At 36.9% G+C, this 25,126-nt stretch overlaps 3 protein-coding genes across 4 annotated transcripts; all 3 read left to right on the top strand.

Moving 5' to 3' along the window:
- The first annotated feature begins 613 nt into the window (after window positions 1-613).
- On the top strand, window positions 614-9,630 carry LOC107870226 (putative GPI-anchor transamidase). Of its 2 annotated transcripts, none has more exons than XM_016716680.2 (11): window positions 614-920; window positions 3,504-3,545; window positions 3,651-3,795; window positions 4,163-4,392; window positions 5,341-5,398; window positions 6,035-6,112; window positions 6,241-6,329; window positions 7,260-7,341; window positions 7,506-7,694; window positions 7,801-7,949; window positions 9,107-9,630. In XM_016716680.2, exons 1-10 carry the CDS (start codon window positions 772-774, stop codon window positions 7,945-7,947), a joined length of 1,209 nt encoding a protein of 402 aa, XP_016572166.1. In that variant the 5' UTR covers window positions 614-771; the 3' UTR covers window positions 7,948-7,949; window positions 9,107-9,630. The 2 variants fall into 2 exon arrangements, with proteins under 2 accessions (XP_016572166.1, XP_016572167.1); XM_016716681.2 differs by lacking the exon at window positions 614-920 and adding an exon at window positions 1,238-3,253.
- Window positions 9,631-10,359: 729 nt separating this feature from the next.
- On the top strand, window positions 10,360-21,049 carry LOC107870225 (probable acyl-CoA dehydrogenase IBR3). Its single transcript, XM_016716679.2, has 17 exons — window positions 10,360-10,634; window positions 14,508-14,642; window positions 14,870-15,010; window positions 15,107-15,238; window positions 15,520-15,705; window positions 15,843-15,920; window positions 16,091-16,210; window positions 16,706-16,804; window positions 16,913-17,030; window positions 17,466-17,728; window positions 17,823-18,017; window positions 18,566-18,708; window positions 19,266-19,350; window positions 19,445-19,654; window positions 20,216-20,368; window positions 20,452-20,556; window positions 20,651-21,049. The coding sequence occupies exons 1-17, from the start codon at window positions 10,500-10,502 to the stop codon at window positions 20,840-20,842; spliced, it is 2,490 nt and encodes an 829-aa protein (XP_016572165.1). The 5' UTR covers window positions 10,360-10,499; the 3' UTR covers window positions 20,843-21,049.
- A 1,025-nt stretch (window positions 21,050-22,074) lies between these two features.
- On the top strand, window positions 22,075-25,126 carry LOC107870224 (pectinesterase). Its single transcript, XM_016716678.2, has 2 exons — window positions 22,075-23,253; window positions 24,333-25,126. The coding sequence occupies exons 1-2, from the start codon at window positions 22,284-22,286 to the stop codon at window positions 25,025-25,027; spliced, it is 1,665 nt and encodes a 554-aa protein (XP_016572164.1). The 5' UTR covers window positions 22,075-22,283; the 3' UTR covers window positions 25,028-25,126.

Below are 25,126 nucleotides of genomic sequence, written 5' to 3'. Positions count from 1 at the left end.
TCTAATTTTCTGTATATGTCATATAATGGCTATTATGATTTTAATAAATTATTAAAAAGTGGTCAGTAAAGTTTCATATCAAAACGTAACGATCCATATTTACGATACAATAATATTCAAGGAAAATCAATATCATCAATAAAGAAAAAGTAAAAAATTAGCAATAATCTATTCAGAAATAATTCATCTGTAAATTTTTTTAAAAAGACCAAATTCAATAAAATAATTAATTCAAGTGAAAGTAATTAAAAATTTTCATCAACAAATTTAAGAATATATAAAATATATTTATAGCCATCGATCATATTTATCAAAATATATTTACTCTATTCAATCGATTATGGTTAGATAAATTTATTTAGTTTGTGCTTGTGATATTTTTATTCAAATTTTAGAAGAATAACAATCATAATAATTAGTTTGTTATTAATTATTTTATCAATTAAAAATATATAAATTATTTTCTCAACATTTGATTATATGTTAGTAGGTAAATTAATAGTTGAGTGATTTTGACAATTTTTAAAAGTTGAGGGCATAAAATCATATTTAATTTTTTTTTTCAAAAGTCTAAATTTTTCTTTTTAAAAAACATAACCAAACACAATTCAACTCCAACTCATCTTCAACTCTACTCCAATTCTTAAAAAATTAATTTTTATAATCAAACGGCTAGAGCCAAACTTATAATAGATAATATTAGTGATCAATAATAATTAGATCAAGTATTTAAGCTTTTTTTCTCAAAAATTTATTTAAATCTCATTGAAAATGGAATCCAAATCCAAATTTGTATTGTGCTTTTTGCTTCTTGTTTTATCTTGTTGTTTGTGCCATGGAATCACATCAAGTTCCTCTTCAACTACTACTGCAATGCATACTAATAATTGGGCTGTTTTGGTCTGCACTTCTCGTTTCTGGTAATATGAATGAAATACTCTGCGTTTTCTCTTTTAGGGTTTTGCGTTTTTACCAATTTATGTGTTTGTAAATCTATTTTAATTATACTTTGAAGTGATTTAATAGTAGGGATAGTATTTGAAGAAAATGATAAATTTGAAACTTATCGAGAAAATGCACCATTTCCATCCTAAACTATACACGAAATTGCCGAGACACACTCATAAAATCGTATTTTTGGCAACCTTAGTTTCTACGTGGCACATATGTGCAACCTTAGGTCCACGTAGTGCCACGTAGGCACTAAGGTTGCCAAAAATACGATTTTAATTGGTTTAGGGGTAATTTAACCCTCCTAAAGTTTTGATGTGTCTCAACAATTTCGTGTATAGTTTAGCGTGGAAATAAAGCATTTTCCCCAAATTATCAACTGTGCGTATATATATATGGTTTTATAGAGTAAATTTGGATGGATACTTAAAAAAGAAGAAATGGATGTGGTGGAGTTCTTATTATGTGTGGTAATTATAACCATGGATTTTTGATGAATCAGCTAAGCGATGTGTTATCCCATTTTGTTGTTTATTTTTATGTTATATTGTTATCTGTCCTGAGCTGGGGGTGTATCGGAAGCAACCTCTGTACTTCATCGGAGGTAGTGGTATAGACTGCGTACACGGTACCTTCTCCGGACCCCACTTTGTGGAAGTACACTGGGTATGTTATTGTTGTGTTGTTGATGATGATGAATCAGCTAAGCGGTTTATTATCCCATTTTGTTGTTAATTTTTATGTTATATTGTTATCTGTCTTGAGCCGGGGTTCTGTTGGAAACAACCTCTTTACTTCATCTGAGGTAGTGGTATAGACTGCGTACACGGTACCTTTCCCGGACTCCACTTTGTTGGATTACACTGGGTATGTTGTTGTTGTGTTGTTGATGATGATGAATCAGCTAAGCCCTCTCCCTCCTCTGATTTCTCAACGACCAACGTGATTCACACTATCTAGCTCCATATTTAATCACAGGGGTGGAGCTACGCTTTAGCGAACCCCCTTCAATGGAAAATTATATTAGTTATATATGGTCAAAATTATTTTTTATGTGTATATAGTAGATGTTGAACCCCCTTCGATTTGTTCATATGTTATTTCTGAACCCCTTTAGTGAATATCCTGGCTCCGCCACTGCTTAATCATGTGTCTCTTTTGGATCGTAGCTCATGGAAGATGCCTCACCACTAACAACCTAGGCATCAATTTTGGTAGAGATGCTACCTTTTGAAAAGGAAGCGGGTAGAAGTGAATCACCTCTTCTTCCACAAGTGAGGTTTGTGGAGGGTAAAGTATACGCAAACCTTATCACTACCTTGGGAGGTGGATACGTTGTTTGCGAAAGACCTTCGGCTTAAGTGTAGCAAGTCTAGGTACAAAGAAGAGGAAAACAGTGAAGAAAATATAACAACTGTCAAGGGAACAATGCAAAATCTACCAAAAAATAATATTCAACCACAAAATAATGCAATAATCGAAACACACTGAACAACAACAATAAATCGATATCATAAGCAGGGATCAGCTTCATCTCAACATCTACGGCTAAACCCTAAGCTACCACGGCTAGTGCACGACAATACTCCTACCCGACTGACCTTCTACTCCAATACGCATCCTCTATATCTTCCTATCTAAGGTCCTCGGTAACCTGAATATGCGTCGTGTCCTATCTAACCACCTCTCCCCAATAATTCTTCGACCTACCTCTACCCTTCCTCGTACCTACTATATCCAATCTCTTGCACCTCCTCACTAGGGCGTCTGCACCTATCCTCACCACATGTCCAATCATCTCAATCTCACTTCCCTCATTTTATCCACTATGGAGGCCACTCCCACCTTATCTCTAGTAGCCTCATTCCTGATCCTATCACACCTAGTATGCCCACACATCCACCTCAACATCTTCATATCTGTGTTGACGCATCTTCTGAACATGAGAGTTTTTGACTGACTAATATTCCTCCCTAAACAACGTCGGTCTAACCACCACTCTATAAAACTTATTAAGTTTCAGTGGTACTTTTTTATCACACAAGTCTCCAGAGACAAGCCCCCACTTCATCCACGCCGTACCAATACGATGTGTAACATCACCGTCGATGTCCTCACTACCCTGGGTAATAGAGCTAAGATACTTGAAACTATCGCTCATATCACTTTTCAATCATTTTGGGCTTGGAATGGTGCATGCCAAAAAACACCAAGGACTTCAGCTTGGCATAAAATGGATTTATCCAAATCGTCCAAGATCATTCAGAATACGGTTCCTCCAGTAATTTGGTGGATCATATGTGTAAGTGTATATCCTTGTTTAGTTTTGGTTCAACAAAGCTACGACTTGTATTTTAGAGCCAGAGGCAATTATTGACTTTCTTAGCTCTTTACCACATTGTAAAGTTCTTTTTTTGTACGTACTTTTCATCAGAACTTCCTTAATGCTGTTTTATTGCTATAAATCAATACCGATCAAAAAACAAACTTTTTTCATTAATTTAGAAGGTTCTATGTTTGCAACGCTTGACTTATTTGTTTTTACTCTTCAGGTTTAACTACAGACACATGGCTAACACTTTGTCTTTATACAGGTGCGAATATAATCGTAGATTATCTTTGTTTCCCTTCTGTGTTTCCCATTTCTGAGATTCATTGATTGTACTCTAATTTCTTTTCTATTTGTTCGTTGAAATTAGAACCGTAAAACGATTGGGCATACCTGATGAAAGAATTATTCTGATGTTGGCTGATGATATGGCTTGCAATGCTCGGAATAAATACCCTGCACAGGTCTTCAACAATGAAAACCACAGGCTAAACCTTTATGGAGATAACGTTGAGGTGTGTAAATTCTTCTTCTGTATTGTGGCTCTCCCTAGTCCTCTCAAATCAAATGTTAGTTTTGCGAGACATTCAGTTTTTATTGACATTTAATCGAGCATTATCAAAGTTAGCTATTATTATCATGATCAAGATACGTGGTAATTGATAGTCATGGTGATCGCTTAAATTTGAGGATCGCTTAAATTCAGTATTTTAAACAATTTAAGTCGGGTTCTGTCGATATATTTCTCCTAGGACCTTTGCAGATAAAATGTTTGAACTAACTATTTTCTAAAGTTTACTTATATATGGGTTTCACAGAATTAAGGTTGTTTTATTATCTATTTAATGTAGTGTTCTAATCTTACAAGCTTCTAAACATCAGGTAGATTATCGAGGTTATGAAGTAACAGTTGAAAACTTTTTGAGGGTGCTGACTGGCCGTCATGAAACAGCTGTCCCAAGATCAAAACGTCTTCTTAGTGATGAAGGAAGCCACATACTTCTGTACATGACAGGGCATGGCGGAGACGAGTTTTTAAAATTTCAGGATTCAGAAGAGCTTCAAAGCCATGATTTAGCTGATGCAGTGAAACAAATGAAAGAAAAACGCAGGTAAAGATGTTGGCCTTGATTTTCCATTGTATTTTATATTGTCTTGTTAAACGATAACATCGATTATGATGCAACATTGGCTTAGGAATAATCTAATCTGTTGTCTCCCATTTAAAACTGATAAGGGCCTGCTGGATGTTTGCTATGAATCTTAGCACTCCGTTTGCTGATCCGGCATTTATGCACATACTCCTTGTTGATTGTCTCATATAGATGGATAGTTTCTTTATTGGTCCTCTGTGATTGATACAAGACAAGATACGAAAGACGAAAACAACATGAAAACACGAGAAAACAAAGGAAATGAAACAATAAAGTAAAGGATATATAGATTGACACAAAATGATAAGAGAAAACAACTTAAAGGGTATATTAAACCCGAAGACCTTCCTATCGAAATATCACAATCACCAACCTCTTACGAGGACCTCACGGGAATGGACCCGAGCAACCCACGTTTCACGCAATCAATGAAACTCCCAACAAGTTTCCATTAAACACTCACAAGTGTATTCAAAACATCATCATTCATTAACTAAGTCTAAAATGAAAAGGGTCCTAGCTATTTATAGGCCAAAAGACCTTTATTATAACTTGGGCCCAGATGTGATCCTAAATGCCAAAAGTGACCCAAGGGCCCAAAAACAATGCAATTGGCGCATATGCACTCTCGAAGCCCAAGCGATCAGCCAAACACGTCGTGGCTCAATGCTTCCGTGGATGACATCATCAAATGTAGCTTCTCCCGCGCTCCAAGCTATCATCCACACATGATATTGTTCTCGTGGGGGCTTAAAAAGGATACTCCAAACATGTCTTGGAATCCTCGAGGTGGTCATGGCTTGGACTCTCTTGTGTTGGCCTAGAATTATATGCTCAAAAGCGTTAATGCCAATTTGGATTGTATCAGTGATGATGCTTTATCATGTCTATATTGTTCAATTTCAGATTCAAGGAGCTGCTAATAATGGTCGACACTTGCCAAGCTGCTACTCTCTTCTCGCAGGTGACTTTTGCCGTTTTATCATTAATGTCATGTTTTTCTAACAAAATGTCCAATGACATATTGCTACTTCGCATCTTGCAGCATCCCAAAATAGTTAGTCTGTATCAATTACCATAGGAAGTATTCAACGTAACGTGCCAATGTTGGTCCATTCTCCAATTATTCTTGAAGTATCTCCGTTTGAATATATATATATATATATATATTTACGTTAACTAAGTTATCTGTAAGTATCTCTAGGTAAATTTTAAATGCTCGCCACCTCCTATCCTTCAACATACCAAATAATTTGACCTTCCCAAGTTTAGTGACTAGGAATGCTTATCTTCGCCTGCAATATATCTGCATGGCGTAACTTAAGGATGGTAAAGCTAAAACTTTTTGAAGACCGTCGTTGATGCAATAAAACTCTGTTGTAGGTGTGCTTCATTCATCATTTTGTTGCAAATTAATACATGTAGCGGATCACTATTTATTATTGGGCTGGAAAATTTGAATCATTTTCGCTCCTAAATGTATAATATATCTTAGAATAATGCTTTTAATCAATTGCTGACAGAATTTAGATTCTATTTCCCAATTCATTAGACGTTCTTACTTGGATTTTGGTAGAACTGAAATATATTTGTATTGTAGCTTCAATCACCTGGCGTATTGGCAATCGGAAGTAGTATGAAAGGGGAAAATTCGTACTCGCATCACTTGGATGCTGATGTAAGTGTTAACTTAATGAAAATGCCTCATTTAAAATGCTTGTTATGTCCCCAAAAGAGACGAATATGTTCTCCTTTTATTCAGAAAAATTGTGTGTTTTTTCATCCTCCTTCCCTTTTCTGATACAGGTTGGCGTCTCAGTTATAGATCGATTCACATTTTATACTCTTGCATTTTTTGAGAGGGTGAACATGTATGATAATGCCTCGTTGGGCAGGTAATTGCATTTCATAGATGTAGGTGTAATATTAGGTGCTTTTCTTAATATTGTAGAATGTAACTCACTTCTCTTGAAAATTATAGATTGCATTACTGCTGACATCGAAGACCAACTATCCACGACTTGTTTGTTTTACGTTTTTTACTGTAATTAAGGCTTCACAAATGCAAAAGTCTGTATATATGCTTCAAATAGGTGGATTATTCCTGTCATTATCCTAAGTTGGGGTGTTACATACACCCCCTTATAGACTCAGGGTCCTAAGTTGGGCCCCCTTATGGACTCAGCATCCTCGCTGAGGTTTGCCCAACAGGGCTGATTATCCTAAGTTGGGGTGTTACGTACACCCCCTTATGGACTCAGCGTCCTCGCTGAGGTTTACCCAACAGGGCTGATTATCCTAAGTTGGGGTGTTACATACACCCCTTTATGGACTCTGAGGTTTGCCCAACAGGGTTGATTATCCTAATTTGGGGTGTTACATACACCCCTTTATGGACACAGCGTCCTCGCTGAGGTTTGCCCAACAGGGCTGGCACAGGAGCAGCTCTGATACCATTCTTGTCACGACCCGAGCCGGGGCCCTTGCCGCGACGGGCATCCCGAACCACGCAGGCCCGAGAGACCCCATAGCCCAGCCCACTAGTGATATTGTCCGCTCTGGGGCTAGACCCTCACGGCTTTAAAACGCGTCACCAGGGAGTAAGGCTTGCTTACTTATATACCTAGCATCCCTCCGGTATTTTGCCGATGTGGGACTCCTTATCCTAAGTTGGGGTGTTACATACGGAGTCTATCGTCCTCTTTTTCCTCTCGTCTCTCTCTTATTCAGACGATGACATGTGTTTTGGTTGTTGTTCCTAGCTGCATCTGTTTGTCAATGTGCACTCTTTTTGATTGAATCTCCTTTGTCTTTTCCTGTCACAGTCTTTTCAGTTCATATAATCCAAATATGCTGATGTCAACTGCATATTATCGCACAGATCTTTACCCTCGTCGACTAGAAGAGGTACAAAATCAATTACTTTATTTGTTTTTGTCACATTTTGGGATTGGGAGTCTGATCTTGGTACTCTGAACTAATGTATATATACGCCAACAAACTAATTAGCCTGTGGTGATATTATTCTGAAACTGAAATAGGCAATGATATCTTTACTCCGTCATTGATAGGTACCGGTGACAAACTTTTTTGGTTCAGTCATGGAGACAATACACACTGATTCTGCGTATAAAGCATTCGCTGGAAAATACTCTAAAAAGTCTGTATTAGAGATGCCTCTTAGGCAGTCCAGCCAAGACTTACGACGAACACTAGCAAGTTCAGATGTTCAGTATCCAACTACCGATTCAAATGTTGAGGTCAGTGTTAATTGCCGCCTCTTTCTAAGCTCTTTGGTATATCTTATTAGGCTATTGCCAAGCCCATTTAGAAGAAAACGAAGTTTGATTAGGAATGACGTTACAGGATCCACAAGATTCCTGTCGTTTCACACAGTTTTGGAGTTCTACGCATGGTAAAACGACCAAGGTTGACGGTCTTGATAGCTGGGTGAACTATGGCTTGTTTTTGATGTTCCCAATGGTGGCAATGACTTCTTGGCTCTCGTCTTGAAGGTAAATTCTCTTATACAGGGTGTAAACAAAGTTACATGTCACGACTATGGAACTGTTAGTTTATCCACCGTCTCTTTTTAAGTATTTACACTCCTATCCGCGATGGACTCCAAAATTATACAAGTAGCAAGAAGATACTCGAGATGTGAAAAAACATTACTTTCCACTCCGAGCTTTCTTTATCTGAACTGTCTGTTTGAGAGCATGAGGGGCGCCCTTTGCACTAAAACTACCGCTATGCGCGATGTTCGGGGAAGGGCCCCACCACAAGGGTGTATTGTATACAGCCTTACCTTGCATTTCTGCTAGAGGCTGTTTCCAAGGTTTGAACCCGCAGCCTTACCTTGCATTTCTGCCAGAGGCTGTTTCCAAGGCTTGAACCCATGACCCCCTGGTCACATGGCAACAACTTTACCGATTACTCCAAGACTCCCCTTCATAGAGCTGGCTTCAAGCAAATTGAAAAGTAAAATTACTCAAAATCTGCTCATCATGGAAGCAATTAAGCCGTAAGTGGTTAGCAAAGGAAGCACCTGCTCACGTGTATCGTTTATCTCTTCAGTTAAGCTATAGGATAAACCGTCTCCTTCCTGATTTAGTCTACGACCTTCCTTTATCACGGTGGTGTCTGAATTAGCTTCAACACACCTCGACTATTCCATCCAAGCACTTGTTACCTTCCACTTCCTGCAATCAAGGTTAAGCAGATAAAATCACTTGTTTTTTTGTTTGGCTATGTACATATTTGAATCCTTGACAAGTCGTTGTAGTATAGTGGTGAGTATTCCCGCCTGTCACGCGGGTGACCCGGGTTCGTTCCCCGTCAAAATTGGAAGTGGAGCCTTGGAGTAACTGGTAAAGTTGCTGCCATGTGACCAGGAGGTCACGGGTTCAAGCCTTGGAAACAGCCTTTGACAGAAATGCAAGGTAAGGAAGGCTGCGTACGATACACCCTTTTGGTGGGCCCTTCCTCGGACACCGTGCAGAGCAGTAGCTTTAGTGCACCGGGCTGCCCTTTTTGTACATATTTGAATCGTAGTCTTCCATGGTTTATTGGTTTTCATTCCACCTTAGCGCGACTACTTCCACACACACACATCTAAATCTTTCCTCTGCTGTTCTTCTTATGGTAGTTTTACACTTTCTATTTTTTCCAGTCTCAGAAGCGGAGACGAAGATATCAAATTGATACACTCTAAAGGAGCTCTCTATGTTCCTGCATTTGTTTCATTTCCATGTTTGTTGAAGAACGTTGATCCGGTGGAAGTTGAAGTTGTTCTATCGCAACTAGTTAATGTGCTATCCTCGTACAGAAATTACAGTAATTTTCGACAAGTACTGCAATGTAGAAACTATTTCCAAGTTCGTTGGATTCGAGATGTCGCTTAGCTGGGACTATTACACACTTTCGTGTGTATATGATGTATACTCATGGTAGAGGTGACTATTAGATTACTACAAGAGTGTGTACATTTTTCTGAAGTTTAATAGTTCTATCCCAAATTTATACTATCAAATGTGTGGGATAACTTATTTCAGTACTATTCATTAGTCTCGGAATAAGTTATTCCAAAGATTGACAATCAAATGAGGCATCAAAAATTTTATTCCGAGACTATTATTTTATCTCGGGGACTGTTTACTTCATTTTAATATATGAACGGTTTGCTGTTATTTTTAATTTTTCTTATTATTCTTTATTCAAAATCTCCTTACTATTTGAATAGCCAAAGTTTGCAAATCTTGTTTGTGCTTTTATATGTTTGGGTTGATTGTTGTAAACTCCACCGGCCCTCCCTTTCAACCATATTAAATATATATAACATATCAAATTAATTTAATCTAATTTAATTATTTAACTTAAAAAAAATTAATCAAATTATCTTTTGAAAAACGAAACATGACAACTAATAGGAATAGAAGGGGTACTCCCCCTGGGCGAAGCTACATACAAGGTAGGAGATTCATCCGAATCTTCTTTGATGGAAAATTATATTATATTTACATGGTTAAAATTATTATTTATGTATATATAGTAGATGTTGAACTCCCTTCTATTAGTTCGTATATTCACTTGTGAACCCCCTAGGTGTCAATCCTGGCTCCGCCACTGATACTCCCTTCATTCGTTTTTACTTGTCACGTTTCGTTTTACGAAAATTAATTTAATTAAATTTCAAAGTTAAATTAAAGTTGATTAATTTAAAATTTAAATGTGCAAAAATTATACGAAAAATATTATAAAAATATAACTTTTCTCATATGAATACAATGAGAAAATATTTTTTAAAATATAATATTGATCGAACCTAATACAGGATAACTTCGAGAAGTGAAATATGACAATTATTTTAAAAGGTGGAAAGTATTATTTTAATATATGAAAAAATAAGTAAATCTTATCTATACATAATAGTAATTATCATTATTAGCGTTGAAAATCCCAAAGTTCATAGTACTCTTATTTGTTAGTTACATGTCAATTGTTAGTTATTTTATATATTTGTTAGTTCCATCTTCTCTTTCTGTTCTATCTGTGATTTAACTAAAATGGCGAATCGGACTTCGGATCTTGTCGGACGGGTCGACCCGGCTCAAAGCTTCAACACTGATGCTCTCCTTAATTATGTATCTGCTAATATTCATGGCTTCCCTTCAAATATCCAAAATTTCAATATTTCTCAGGTCTGAATTTGATTTTTTTTTGTTATTGGAAATAGTAATCAATATTATTACTATATTTTTTACCTAGAAATTATGATTATTATTTTGGTTAAAATTTAATTTATCTGAGCTTCTCAACTGTAGCTGAATTGAGATTAATGTATGTTTATAAAAAAGTTCATTTGCTAGCAACAATATATGCGTTTGGACATGCGATATGAAATCATGATTTTAAATTTCCAATTTGCTGAAAAACATTCGTGATTTATTTATTCATTTTTTTAAATGTAAAACTTGACCCGTTAGTAGTCATGCTTTTTTCTTCACTGTATTAATTTAATATATTAAATATTAGAGTCTCGAGCACTTCATTTGTTTCATTAAGATTAAAATGTTTGAATCTGAATGAACATCTGTATCATTAAGATATTAGCTGTAGGTCTGAATACTGATTAAGGACGTTTGATTTTCAACATTTGAATGTGCATAAATATTTTATCTGTAAATATAATAAATATATAATTTTAATAATTAATAAAGAAAAAATATTAATTTAATAAAATAAATTCATTATTTGAGGACAAGATGCGGGAAGTGAGGCTGAGATGGTTTGGGCATGTGATAAGGAGTGGCACGGATGCCCCAGTTCGTAGGTGTCAAAGGCTAGCTTTGGATGGTTTCAGGAGGGGTAGAGGTAGGACGAAGAAATACTGGGGGAGGTGATTAGACGTGACATGTAGCAGTTACAGTTTACTGAGGACATGACCCTAGATAGGAAGGTATGGAGGACGTGGATTAGGTTAGAAGGCTAGTGCGTGTGGGTGAGTCGTAGCAAGTAGTTAGGAGAGCTTTGGTGTAGCCGGACTAGTAATCCTAGGGCTGTGTCCATCGGTTGGAGCTACTAGTTAGGAGAGTTTGGGTGTGGTGGGTGTCTTTGGTTTGTGAGTGTATGGTATTACTCTTTGGGTGTCTTATTTCTGTTATTTCATCCATCTTGTTTCATGTTTTATTACAACTTTATTTACTATCCTTTGTCTTGAGCCGGGGGTCTATCGAACAACCTCTCTACTTCTTCGGAGGTAGCGGTATGGACTGCGTACATTTTACCCTCCCCAGACCACACTACGTGGGAATACATTGTGTTTGTTGTTGATTAAAAAATATTTGTGTTCTTTTATTTTAAAAAAATAAAATATTTATGTTTGCTAGTGATGATGGAGATGGTTTGTAATGGTGGTAGTAGTGATAATAGTTGGAGTTAGTGGCTACAAATGGTGGTGGTGATGGTCGTGATACTGGACGTGGTTGGTGTTGTGGTGACTGTCATAATATTAGCGATTTGGTAGTGGCGGTAGTGGCGATGGTGAAGTTGGTTTATGTTAGTCAGGGGCGGATCTATTAAGGCCCGTGGGGGTGGCACGCCACCCGCTAAATTCGACGGAAACTCTCTATATATAGTTGTATATATATACAGATATAGTTAAAAATTAAGTCTGCCACCCACAATAACAAGACACTGTCTAGTGCGGGTGGCAAAGAGCTGGTTTTGTAGCTCCAAGGTCTTGTGTTCGAAACCTGCTGGCAGCATTTGTTTTTTAAAACCATTTTTGTTAATAATTTTTCATTAAAAAGTAAGGCACCAGCTGGCTTTGTTAATAATTGCAACGCATACTTGATACCAAGCAAAGCCAAATTCCTATTTCTAAATTAAAAAAAAAAAACTATTTCCAAATTCCAAATCAAAACATCGACCGAGACTCTTGTTCTTGAGGTTTCCTGCTGCTGCTACAGTGCTGCTGCTGCTTGCTCTCTCTCTTTGTTTGCTCTCCGTAAGTCATATTGAAAAATTATTTTGTTTCTCTTTTTTCTTGAGCCTAGAAACCCAAATTTGGAATTATCTTATGTATCTTGATAACTTGATTTAGGAGAAAGTGTTCTAGTTTTGTGATTGGGAATTTGAGATGGAGAATTTTTTCAAGAAGGTTAATTATTCACAATCAAGTTCTAGTAATGTCAATGTCAATCGTTCTTGTCTTATAACTGACCTCGATTTGGGTTCACTTAAAGCCGATCCGGGAGAAAGAAGACCTATTTCTGATTATGATCCTCGAATACGAGATGAAGTGAGGAAATATTATATTGAAAAAGGGCCTTGTCAACCTGTCTTGAAACATTAGTTGAGGCACATATGATTTGGCAAACGCATTAGTTGAGGCAAATCTTGTAGAGACTTATTCACTTGTTATTTACTTGTGAAGTTGACTTTGGTTTTACCCGTCGCTATGGCAACTGTTGAGAGAACATTCTCTTCCATGAAGCACATAAAAAATGAAGTGCGAAATAGTATTGGTGATCAATATTTAAATGATTGTTTAATATGTTACATAGAGCGTGATGTATTTAAAAATGTAAGTAATGATGTCATCGTTGATCGTTTTCAGAATATGAAAACTCGTTGTGGGCAACTGTAATGAATTATGGATATTAGTAATATTATTAAAAGTTTAAGTTTAGTCATTTTATTATTGTTCTTTTATTATTGATTGATTTGTTAATTATCCTATAGATCGAAAAGATGAATAATCCGATTGAATTACTTGGCACCCGGTGAGTTCGGATCCTGGATCCGTCTCTGATGTTAGTGGTTGGCGGTGTTGGTGGTGGTGGTTGACGATGTGTTGGTGGTCGTTGGAAGCAGTGCTAATTGTGATGGTCGAGGTGGTTGGCAGTAGAGATTGACCGCGATGCTGGTAGTGGTTGATAATGGTGGTGGAGGTAGCGGCTCCAGTTATAATGATGGTAGTGGTGGCTGAACAATGAGTGGAGGTTGATGCGATAATGGAGTAATTGTTTTGGTAATAGGGATTGACCGCAATGGTGGTGGCAGAGGTGGTTAGTGGCATTGACTAGTAATTATGGATAGAGTGGTGGTGACTATTAACCACCCAAGAACACCTCTTAATCTTAATGATATTAAGTCTTTATTCCGGGTCTTAATGATTAAGACCTATTTAGATCTATAAACAAATGCACTTATTGGCCTATAGTCTGAATCATTCAGATTAAGACCTCCATAAAGTGCAAATAATTGAGGCCTAAGTCTCTAACGAGACCAAAAAGCTCCTTAAGAACATGGTTAAAACTCATTTCCAAATAATTGATATCACCTACATGGGTCTTATCGTGTGCATGGATGATGGATCTACATTTTTTTTGTGTGCCTTAAAATGTGAAAAGTAAATGATTTGAAAATTATACATAAAGAAGAGAAGAAAGACCTGGCTTCAAGGTAAATGCGTGAAGAAAAAAAGATCCCAAGCTTATGATGAATTGCGAGTGGAATTGCCTTGGTCTTCTATGAGTTCTTTACGGTTATCTTATACATGTTTGTGAATTTTCTTGAAGTTAGATGGCATTCTAGAATCTTCTAAAGACCTGGTACATTGTTGGAATAGAAGAGGACTACAGATGATCACAAAAAATTGTGAAACACTATACCGGTGGCCTATGTTGCTCGGACTCTTCAATAATGTCAATGGGTGCGTGTCGGATTCGTCAAAACTAATATATTTTTGGAGAACCCGACATGGGTGCGGCATCTAAAGTGAAGAGTCCGCGCAACTAAGCCGGTGGCTATGTAGTGTCTATATAGTGGACTGTATGGAAGGAAAGAAATCAGTGATACCTAGAAGGCGAAAAGGAATATTATTGTACTAAGTTGCATATTGCAAATGATTGTACTACTCATTGTTGCACTCTTTGAGTGGTGCACTTTGATAAAATTTTCACTACAATTTCAAATATACGTATGTTCATATTATGCATTTCTTCCATTTCTAACACAGTTTTAGTTGCAAAGTTCTTCATATTAAAATGTGTCTCCTTGTGAATCAGTTCGGGCATGGCCAATCAAATCCTACTTTTCTCATTGAGGTTCGTTCAGGAACCTTTGCAAAGAAATACGTGTTGAGAAAGAAACCCCCTGGAAAGTTGCTGGCATCTGCTCATGCTGTTGAGAGAGAGTATGAGGTTGTAAATTCTGTTTCTCTGATGGATTTATTTACACTTACTTACAATCATGTACTTGCGTTTTCCTTGGAGGTGGCCACGGCTCCGATCTGCACATAGTTATGATGCTTTTGTATTACATGCTATTGTTGCGGAATTACAGCTCCGCATAGGACTTCATTTATTTTATTCTGATAGTTAATATTTGGTTGTGTTTATCTTTGACATTTTGATTTTTGATATTTCAGGTTCTGCATGCACTAGGTACTAATACTCAGGTTCCAGTTCCCAAAGTATTTTGCTTGTGTACCGATTCAAGTGTGATTGGGACTCCGTTTTACATTATGGAGTATCTGGAAGGACGTATATTTATAGACCCAAAACTACCGGTATGAACGCTGTCAACAAATAATATGTTTTCTACAGAAGTGCTTCTATTTGATACAGTGATTAACCTGATAAAAAATTCTCTCTATCTATTCTAGGATGTAGCGCCTAAGAGAAGGAGGGTTATATGTCGTGCAGTTGCTCAAGCGTTGGCCTCTCTTCATTCTGCCAATGTTGATGCAATTGGTTTAGGTAACTATGGGAAGCGGAAAGACTACTGTAAGAGACAGGTGCTCAAACTTATACTTTTTGGGAAAAATATATTGGATGTAATTTGTCTCGACATTGGTCTATTAGTCTTGAAACTTGAAGTCGTCATGCTAGGAAAGTTATACGGTGTGCCTTGCTGTTACTTGAAACCAAAAAATAATTTTTTTACAGCATCATCCTGCATCATTCAATTACTTTTTCTGTGCAATATAATTTATGTGCCTTCATTTCTTCTTGGGGCTAGTAAGTCAGTGCTGTGCTTATGAGTTTTTTGTCTGATAAATTCTTTGACTGACTTCAGGTGGAGAGGTGGGCCAAACAATATCTTCTATCTACTGGCGAGGGCAAGTCCAGGCGAAATCCTAAAATGTTAGAGCTGGTTGATTGGTTGCGACAACATATTCCCCTTGAAGATTCCTTAGGGGGAACATCTGGTTTAGTACATGGTGACTTTCGGATTGACAATGTTGTGTTTCATCCCACCGAGGTGCAGTTATTGACAGTGTTTGATAAATCTTTTCGTTCTTTCCTATAGTCTCTTCAATTAAAATAGTCCTTCCCAATATGTGACAAATCCCTCCGGCACCCTGCAAGGTGCACCTGACTCTGTAGTTGATCTTGTAGGACAAAGTCATAGGAATTCTTGATTGGGAGCTGTCGACTTTGGGTAATCAGATGTCTGATGTTGCATACAGCTGCTTGGTACTGTTACCCTTTTTCAACTTGTAATTTTTTTTTATAATATTTTGTATAGCTACATGAACCGCCGTTAATTTTGATTGTCTTAATTATCTCGCTAGGATTTTCAGTTTCACAAGATTATTTATGGAGTTGAATAAGAAAATTTGTACATTTTCCTCATTTTCTATCAGAATTACTATGGGAATATTTCATTAGAAGATATCGAAGAGGGTAATGGCTTTGAGCGCACCAATTTCCCAGAAGGAATACCTTCTCTACCAGAATATCTTGCAGATTACTGCTCAGCTGCTGTAAGGCACTCTTTTCTTTGTCTATGTTAAAATGTTATTCATGGGAAGAGGGATATATTCTATCGTGTTATACAACTTACTAGTTCAATGAATTTCATCGGTCAGCAGTAAAGAATTTGTTATCGTTATTTTGCGATGAGAAAAATATTGGATAGGAGAGCATAGATTGTGATATCGTTGTTTTGCCAATTATCTGATTTAATTGGATATGTATGGAGCACAATTGTTATCTTAGTCTTCATGGTCTTTTACTCTTTTTTGTAAAAGATTTAACTATTCGGTTCGAATTTCTTGATATTAACTATTACATTATCATCATCACCTCCAACACCCTACTCAAAAGAGAAAATGACCCGAAAAAGGGAATAATACAGGAAAGTTAAGCTGCCGTTGCACGTTTTGTGAACGCCAGTAATAATTTAATTGTATGGAAGGTTAATTTACTGTATGCGGGGATTCTAACTGTCTTTATTTGGTTTTAATATTGGCAATCAGGGAAGACCTTGGCCGGTTGATCAATGGAAGTTTTACGTTGCCTTTTCTTTATTTCGTGGGGCCTCAATATATGCTGGTGTACACAGCAGATGGATCATGGTATCGTCCTTTTGACCCGTAATGTGGATGATATCACTTGATTTTGGCCCATGAGCTTCATTAATAAGGATTGATAACCGATATATCGCTTTTATATTCACTTTATAGGGTAATGCTTCTGGAGGTGAACGTGCCCGGTTTGCCGGGGAAAAGGCTGATTCTCTCATCAAAACTGCATGGTTATTCATTCAAAGAGAATCCGTTCTCCCACTTCACCCACCATCTGGTAAATATTGCTTTATTTAAGCTTAGAAAGTCCTTCCGTCCAATTTTTTTTTTCTCTTGCTGACCTTTTCGTTATTCCTAAATCTTTTGTTTTTTTGTGTATATCGAGAATTCCTCAACGATAGCGGCGCAAGATCTTGTATACTGTTCTCAAATCACTACCTTTGCTCATTATTCATGACTTGAATGTCATGTGACTTTCATAGATTCCTTTAATTGGACTTTTGCATTCACTATTCTTTGAAACGTAACGTAACACTCACTGGTCGACACATCGTTATCTTGTGTTCAATCTTCTGTGTTCGATGAATTTGCTAATGGTTACTGAAAAACCAAAATTTGACTTGCTTGCCTGCCGAACGACCAAGAAAATATTCCTACATTTTCCAATTCAGCAAAATTATCAGCCCTAATTTGTTGTGCTTTTCTCTAACAGAGACAACTAGAGAGGATCATATCAGGCATTTTGGAAGTGAAAGCCAAAATCAAGTAACGCCTACGAGTGGGAAATTTGTGCCTAGTCAGAAGGTTCAAGATCTGAGAGACAAATTGATAAAGTTCATGGAGGACCACATATATCCAAGGGAAAGTAAATTTTACGAGCTTGCACAGTCTGACATGCGCTGGACAATTCATCCAGACGAGGAGAAGTTAAAGGAGCTGGCAAAAAAAGAAGGCCTTTGGAACCTGTTTATACCGGTGAGTTTGCAAGACTTTATTCTGGCATAACAGGTACTGTAGAAAATTTAATTTTCGAAGAAATCTATCTGATGTTGTTTACACAAACATGCAGTTTGACAGTGCTGCACGGGCAAAAGAACTGATCTTTGGCAGCAGAAATGATACATTAGTTGAGAATAAATTCAACCGTTTATTAGGAGCTGGTCTTTCGAACCTTGAATATGGATATCTTTGTGAAATTATGGGCCGTTCTGTATGGGCACCGCAGGTTTTCAACTGTGGGGCACCTGATACAGGAAATATGGAGGTAAGAGAACTGTATTTTACGTTAACAGATAATGACTGCCAACTATTACCGTGATCTTCATTGAACTAAAAATCAAAGATTCCGAAAGCAACTATTGGATAAACAACGAAAAGGATGATAAACTATTTTCTTCCCTTAGTAGATGATGATTTATTTTCATTTTCACTTTTTGTAGAGGATAATGTCACCAGTGAAAAACTAAACCAGATCCATACAAAGACTATTTGTTTGTTTGCTCTACTGTACAGTTCACAATTGGTTATCTTCTACTCGCTTCATTTCAACTTGTTCGTCTGGTTTTAACTTGGCACGAAGTTTAAGAAAGTAAAAAAGACCTTTGAATCTTGTGATCTTGAACTAAAGATATGTAGAATGTGCCAAAATGTTCTTTAATCTTGTGGTCTTAAACATGTCATGTGGAAAGTTAGTATGAAAGAGCTGCTGAAAAAAGGACAGAGGCACTCTTTTTGAAACGGACCTTAAAGGGAAGTAGGACAAACAAATTGAAACAGAGGGAGTAATTGTTTGTGTCGTCTTTGCCCTTTTAGGTAGTACTTCGGTACGGGAACGAGGAACAGATGAAGGAATGGCTTGTTCCCTTGCTTGAAGGGAAGATTCGGTCTGGCTTTGCAATGACAGAGCCACAAGTTGCTTCCTCAGATGCCACCAATATAGAATGTTCCATCAAAAGGTTTGTTATCACTTTGAGGAGTTAAAAAGATAAGAAGAAAATTTACCCGTCTTTGTTTGTTATTCTTGGGAAATTTGTTATCTTAATTCTTACTACGGTGATATACTTGGGCATAAGATGCTTCAGCACCTCCATAAAGACCTGCGGATATATCAAGAGTACAAAATGTAGACGCGTTATTATTTTAGTGGTGAAGGAAACAATTTAATCATCCATCAAATAATCCTAATACTTTTTTACAGGTCACCTCATAATTTTTATTCATACGTAGCATAGCTGGATTTCTCAAAATTTGTGTGGGAACACTTAAAAGCATTATCATGTGTAGTGTGTCGAAATGTAAAAGAATTTTGTAATGCACATTGGGATCCAAGTATTGTCTTGCAATCTTGGAAGTAAGAACCTTTTTATGAATCTAGAGGGACTGGATTCCGCCTGATTATTCTGCGTTTTCACATATACCCAAGCTTTTATTGGGATTTTGATCATGTTACACTCATAAGCTGGAGTTATTGAGTTTAATAAACTTCGTTATGAGAAAAAAATGTGTTCTACAGGCACGGAAACTCTTATATCATCAATGGGAAGAAGTGGTGGACCAGTGGAGCTATGGACCCGAGGTGCAAAGTTCTCATTGTGATGGTTAGTTGTCGTTTTTCAAATGAGGAACGATCAACTTTTGTTTTATAAATTCATTCTCCGATGGGCTAAATGAGCTAGTTTGAATCCATTACAGGGGAAAACCAACTTAACTGCTCCACTGCATAAACAACAATCTATGATCTTGGTAGACATCAATACTCCAGGTATTACGATAAAGAGGCCGCTGACAGTATTTGGCTTTGATGATGCACCTCATGGACATGCGGAAATATTTTTCGAGAATGTATCCGTCCCTGCGAACAATATTCTACTCGGTGAGGGGCGTGGTTTTGAGATTGCCCAGGTAAGGTTTTTGCTTTTGAGCTTCTCTTTCAAGCATTATCGTGATAAAAAGCACAACATAAACTTATTTTTTCATCCAAACAAACATGATTTCTTTTTGCACGTTCCTTTGAGTTGGCGCGACCTAGAAAAGCACATTAAATGAGGTTTTGTAGTTTCGCTGATGAACATATCACTTTCTTTTTTCTTGATAAGATTAGGAAAAACAATGGGTTGGGGAGGAGAGAACAAAGAAAAATAGAGAAGTTCGCTATCTCCTTGACGAGGAGTTAGCTAGGACATCTTGAAATAAAAAAAACCGCCCTGAGAAGTTCAAAGTACTCTCATTTGTCTCATTGTTTATCTCGTAATCATTCACCTCCGCCCCAAATCACTGCAAGTTTTGGGTTCTTTAAGTGAAAATCTATGCAGCATATGGAATAGTCATCTGAAACTCAGTTTCGTAATCATTCACCTCCGCCCCAAATAACTGCAAGTTTTGGGTTCTTTAAGTGAAAATCTATGCAGCATATGGAATAGTCATCTGAAACTCAGTTTGTTGCCGTCGAATTTGTTCTTGCAGGGTAGGCTAGGCCCTGGAAGGCTGCATCATTGCATGAGGCTAATAGGTGCAGCTGAACGTGGCATGCAGATGATGGTTCAAAGGGCTCTTGAAAGACGAGCTTTTGGAAAATTTATTGCTCAACACGGTTCATTCCTTTCGGATGTTGCCAAAGTTTGTTTCCTCCAAATTTAAGTTGCACAATATCATGTCACTTTCTTTATGTTTACATAACGGCGTTACCTGTGATGCTGCAGTGTCGAATAGAACTAGAGAAAACCAGATTACTGGTTCTGGATGCTGCCGATCAGCTTGACCGCCTTGGTAACAAAAAGGCCCGTGCTATACTCGCGATGGCAAAGGTGAGCTAGACCACCAGGACTGCGTTTACACAATAAGCATTGTGTATTTATGTTCCTATTTTGAATCCTTTACCGCGATTCATTTGATTTGCAGGTTGCTGCACCAAACATGGCATTGATGGTGCTCGATACAGCAATGCAAGTGCACGGTGCTGCTGGTTTATCGGGTGATACTGTTCTCGCTCACCTCTGGGCTACTGCTAGGACATTGAGGATTGCCGATGGTCCTGATGAAGTACACTTGGGGACAATCGCGAAGTCAGAGTTAAGGAGAGCTAAGCTTTGAAACCTTTATATACATTACTCGTATATGTATCGAGAAATACAATATAAAATAAAATTGAAAGAACAAAGATCATGAAATAAAAGGCTGTATACCACCATAGTCCTGTAATACAGTATAGAACTCTAAATTTTGATGGTGAAATTTGATTGACCAACATTACAACTTATGTTTTAGTATTTAATAAAGTTAGTACTACTTCTTAATGCATTGGAATTTCAAATCAATTGACATAAGATGTGTTTGTTAGATTTTGTGTATTTTATTTTCAGATATTTTACATAAAAATTGATTCATTTATTTTGTTTCAAAAAATAAAATGAAATAGAGTTTGTGGCACACAAAGAATAGGCATAATAGATAAACATGCCTTTTAACTTGGCTTCAGCCAGCATATATGTTTTTCAACTTCGGATGTGCACAAGTAGATGTTTAATTTATATAAAGTCGAACAAGTAGACGCATGCATCCTATGTGACATCCTATGTGTAATATGTCGCATAGGATGCATGTGTCTACTTGTTCAGGAGCGGACCTATGTAGGATTTTGGGGTGCTCCGGCACCTACTAAACTCGACGCGGTATAGGTATAATTACATAGAAAATATAGGAAAATAGGTATAGAACCTATAAAAACATCCACTATAACAAAAAGTTGGTTGAATGCATTGACATTTAGGTTGATCATAAGGTTCTTCATTGGAAGGAGGCCCCGAGTTTGAACCTCATTGAGGTGATTTCTTACTTTTTTCAATTTTTAAACTTTTTAAACATCCACTATCATTAAATCCTGGGTCCGCCACTGTACTTGTACATATATGTCTTCCAGCATCAGTTAAATTAATATAAAGTCGAATAAGTAGACACATGCTTCCCATGTGGCATCATACGTGTAATATGCCGCATAAGATGCATGTGTCTACTTGTTCAACTTTATACAAATGTCTGCTTGTGCACATCCAAACTGAAGAATATAGATGTCAGATAAGGCTAAGTTAAAGGGTATGTTTATGTAATTTGCCCAATGAAAAAAAATTCAAATAAAAAAGGAAAAACTCGGTGCACTAAATTCCTTCTATGCGTAGGATCAGGGAATGGGTCCGACCACAACAATTGAAGAGCAAGAAAAAGAAACAACAAAACGAGAAAACCCCATGTAATAACATTCCCACATTCAACCTTATTTTTAGCACAACCAATAAAACTAGGAAACTCCCTTCCATCCATTAGGACAAAAACAACTTCCTATAATGTAGGATTATAAACAATTTACATCCTCAAATTCTCAAACAAAATTTTACCAATAATATCATTCATTTCACTATATATATATTGCTTTCATTTTTCTTACAAAATCTCAAGCCAAGAGGTAACAACTTGCCTCTTACATAATTAACCCCACATTTTTTTTTGTTTCAATTAATTGAATTAATTGAAATTAATAATGGGGGCTAAGAAGATTGCAATTGCTAGCATTGCTTCAATTCTTTTAGTAGCTTGTGTGGTTGCTGCAGCCATCACATTTACCAGCAAGAGGAATGAAGATAATTCATCCACTAACAATAATAATGCTGATTCCAAAATTTCAACTGCTATAAAGTCTGTTCATTCTATTTGTCAACAAACTGATTACAAAGAAACTTGTGAAAAAAGTCTTGCCAATGCCAACAACACTAGTAATCCAAAAGACCTAATTAAGGTGGCGTTTAGCGCCACGATTAACGAACTCTCAGACGCGATAAAGAAGTCCTCTTCATTGATCAACGAGGCCGCGAAGGACCCCAGAACAAAAGATGCATTGAACACCTGTGAAGGCGTCCTCAATGTCGCGGTTGAGGACATGAAAAGATCGTTCGAAGGAATGGAGGTGTTGGATGTGACTAAGTTAGTCAAGGGTCACGCGGAGGACCTCAAGACATGGCTCAGCGGGGCCATCACGTATCAAGAAACGTGTCTAGACGCTTTTGAGAACACGACCGGCGAGACCGGGAAGAAAATGAGGGAACTTTTGAAAACGTCAGGGGAACTAATGAGTAATAGTTTAGCTATGGTTTCGAATTTTGACAAGGTTGTTAAGGACCTCAACATAAAGATACCTGGCGTAAATCGACGATTATTAAGTGTTCATGAAAGGATGCTACATCAAATTAATACTCATGGGAAGCCCAATGCAATTGTTGCACTTGATGGTAGTGGACAATATAAGTCTATCAATGAAGCCCTTAGAGCTGTGCCACAAAAAAATACACAAAAGTTTGTTATATTCATTAAGGCTGGTGTATACAAAGAGTATGTTGAAGTCCCAAGAAAAAAGAACAATATTGTTTTTATTGGTGAAGGCCCAACAAAGACCAAAATTACTGGTAACAAGAATTATGCTGATGGTACTGGCACTTTTCAAACGGCCACAGTTGGTAAGTCATTTCGTCTCAATTTATTTGACACTTTTTCATTTCATAACGTTTTGAAATGTCTGACATCTTTCTGTTTATATACAACTTTCAAGAATTCAAATTTATTAAACTATTTAACGTTCAAACTTTTAGCATAACTTTTTCTCCACCAACCTATATCATCCTCTCTTTCGATTTATGTGACATAGTATGACTGGACCGAATTTCACGAAAGAATGAAAAACTTACTTCTAGATCTTATAGTTAAACATATCATGAGATTTTTGTAGCTATAAATGCATGTCATTGGCGATAAAAATTAAAATTATTTCAAAATATAATCAATCTTTTCGAAACAAATAAATAAGAAAATAGTGAAGTAACTTTTCATCCCACCACAAGGTTAATATTTTCTTGAAATATTTTCCACACTCTACCCCATGATGTACATGTTAACAGTAACGTATTAAATTCTGTCTCCAATCATACACCATCACATCAAACGATGTTTTCTTTGAATGTTGTCTACACTCTACACCATGATGTACATGGCAACATTAACGTATTAAATTCTATCTCCAATCATACACTATCACGTCAAACGATGTTTTCTTCAAATGTTGTCTACACTCTACACTGTGACGTACTAGTCAAATTAACGTATAAAATTCTGTCTCCAATCATACACCATCACATCAAACGATGTTTTCTTCAAATTTTGTCCACACTCTACACCATTATGTACATGTCAACATTAACGTATTAAATTCTGTCTCTAGTCATACACCTCAAATGTTGTCTGCACTCTACACTATGATACATGTCCTAGTCAAATTAACATATTAAATTCTGTCTCCGATCATACACCATCACTTCAAACAATGTTTTCTTCAAATGCTGTCGACACTCTACACCATGATGTACTAGTCAATTAACGTACTAAGTTCTGTCTCCAGTCATACACCATCACATAAAACAAGACGTACAAGTCAATTTTAATGTATCAAATTATGTCTCTGATCTTAGTCAAACACCATCACATCACATAAAACGAGAACATTCAATATTCTTGACCATTTTTCTATATTCATGCCATGCAGCAATCAATGGAGACAACTTCATAGCTAAAGACATTGGAATAGAGAACACAGCAGGCTCAATAAAGCACCAAGCCGTAGCCCTTCGTGTCTCAGGCGATATGGCAATTTTCCACAACTGTCAATTCGATGGCTATCAAGACACTTTATACGTCCACTCCTATCGCCAATTCTATCGAGATTGCACCATAACCGGAACCATAGACTTCATCTTTGGTGACGCTGCAGCCGTGTTCCAAAATTGCAAGATGATCGTTAGAAAACCAATGGCTAACCAAGCCTGCATGGTTACGGCCCAAGGCCGTAAAGATAGACGTGGTGTAGGTGCCATTGTCATGCAAAATTGTGAAGTTTTGGCAACACAAGAATTTAAAGCAACTCAACCACCTATTAAAGCATATTTAGGAAGACCATGGAAAGAATTTTCAAGAACAATTATAATGCAATCATTTATTGATGGATTTATTGATCCACAAGGATGGTCAGTATGGGCAGGGAATTTTGCATTAGACACATTGTATTATGCTGAATATCAAAATAGGGGTGCTGGGGCAAGTCGTTTTAATAGGGTAAATTGGAGGGGTTATCAGAAAAATATTTCACCACAAGTTGCTGCTGGATTTGCTCCTGGAGTTTTTATGATGGGTGATGAGTGGATTAAATTGAGTAATGTTCCATATGACTCTAGGTTGAGATAAAGGTTTAATTTGTAATTTGGTATGGGTATTCTTTATGGATGACTTTGTAATATTTAAGTGAAATTATTTTCCCATAAAAAATTCATTTTATTGGACTTA

The sequence above is a fragment of the Capsicum annuum genome, chromosome 5 (genome assembly GCF_002878395.1).
Source record: "Capsicum annuum cultivar UCD-10X-F1 chromosome 5, UCD10Xv1.1, whole genome shotgun sequence".
NCBI lineage: Eukaryota > Viridiplantae > Streptophyta > Magnoliopsida > Solanales > Solanaceae > Capsicum > Capsicum annuum.
Note: the sequence above shows the minus strand (reverse complement) of the source record. Positions and strands in the feature narration are given on the sequence as shown.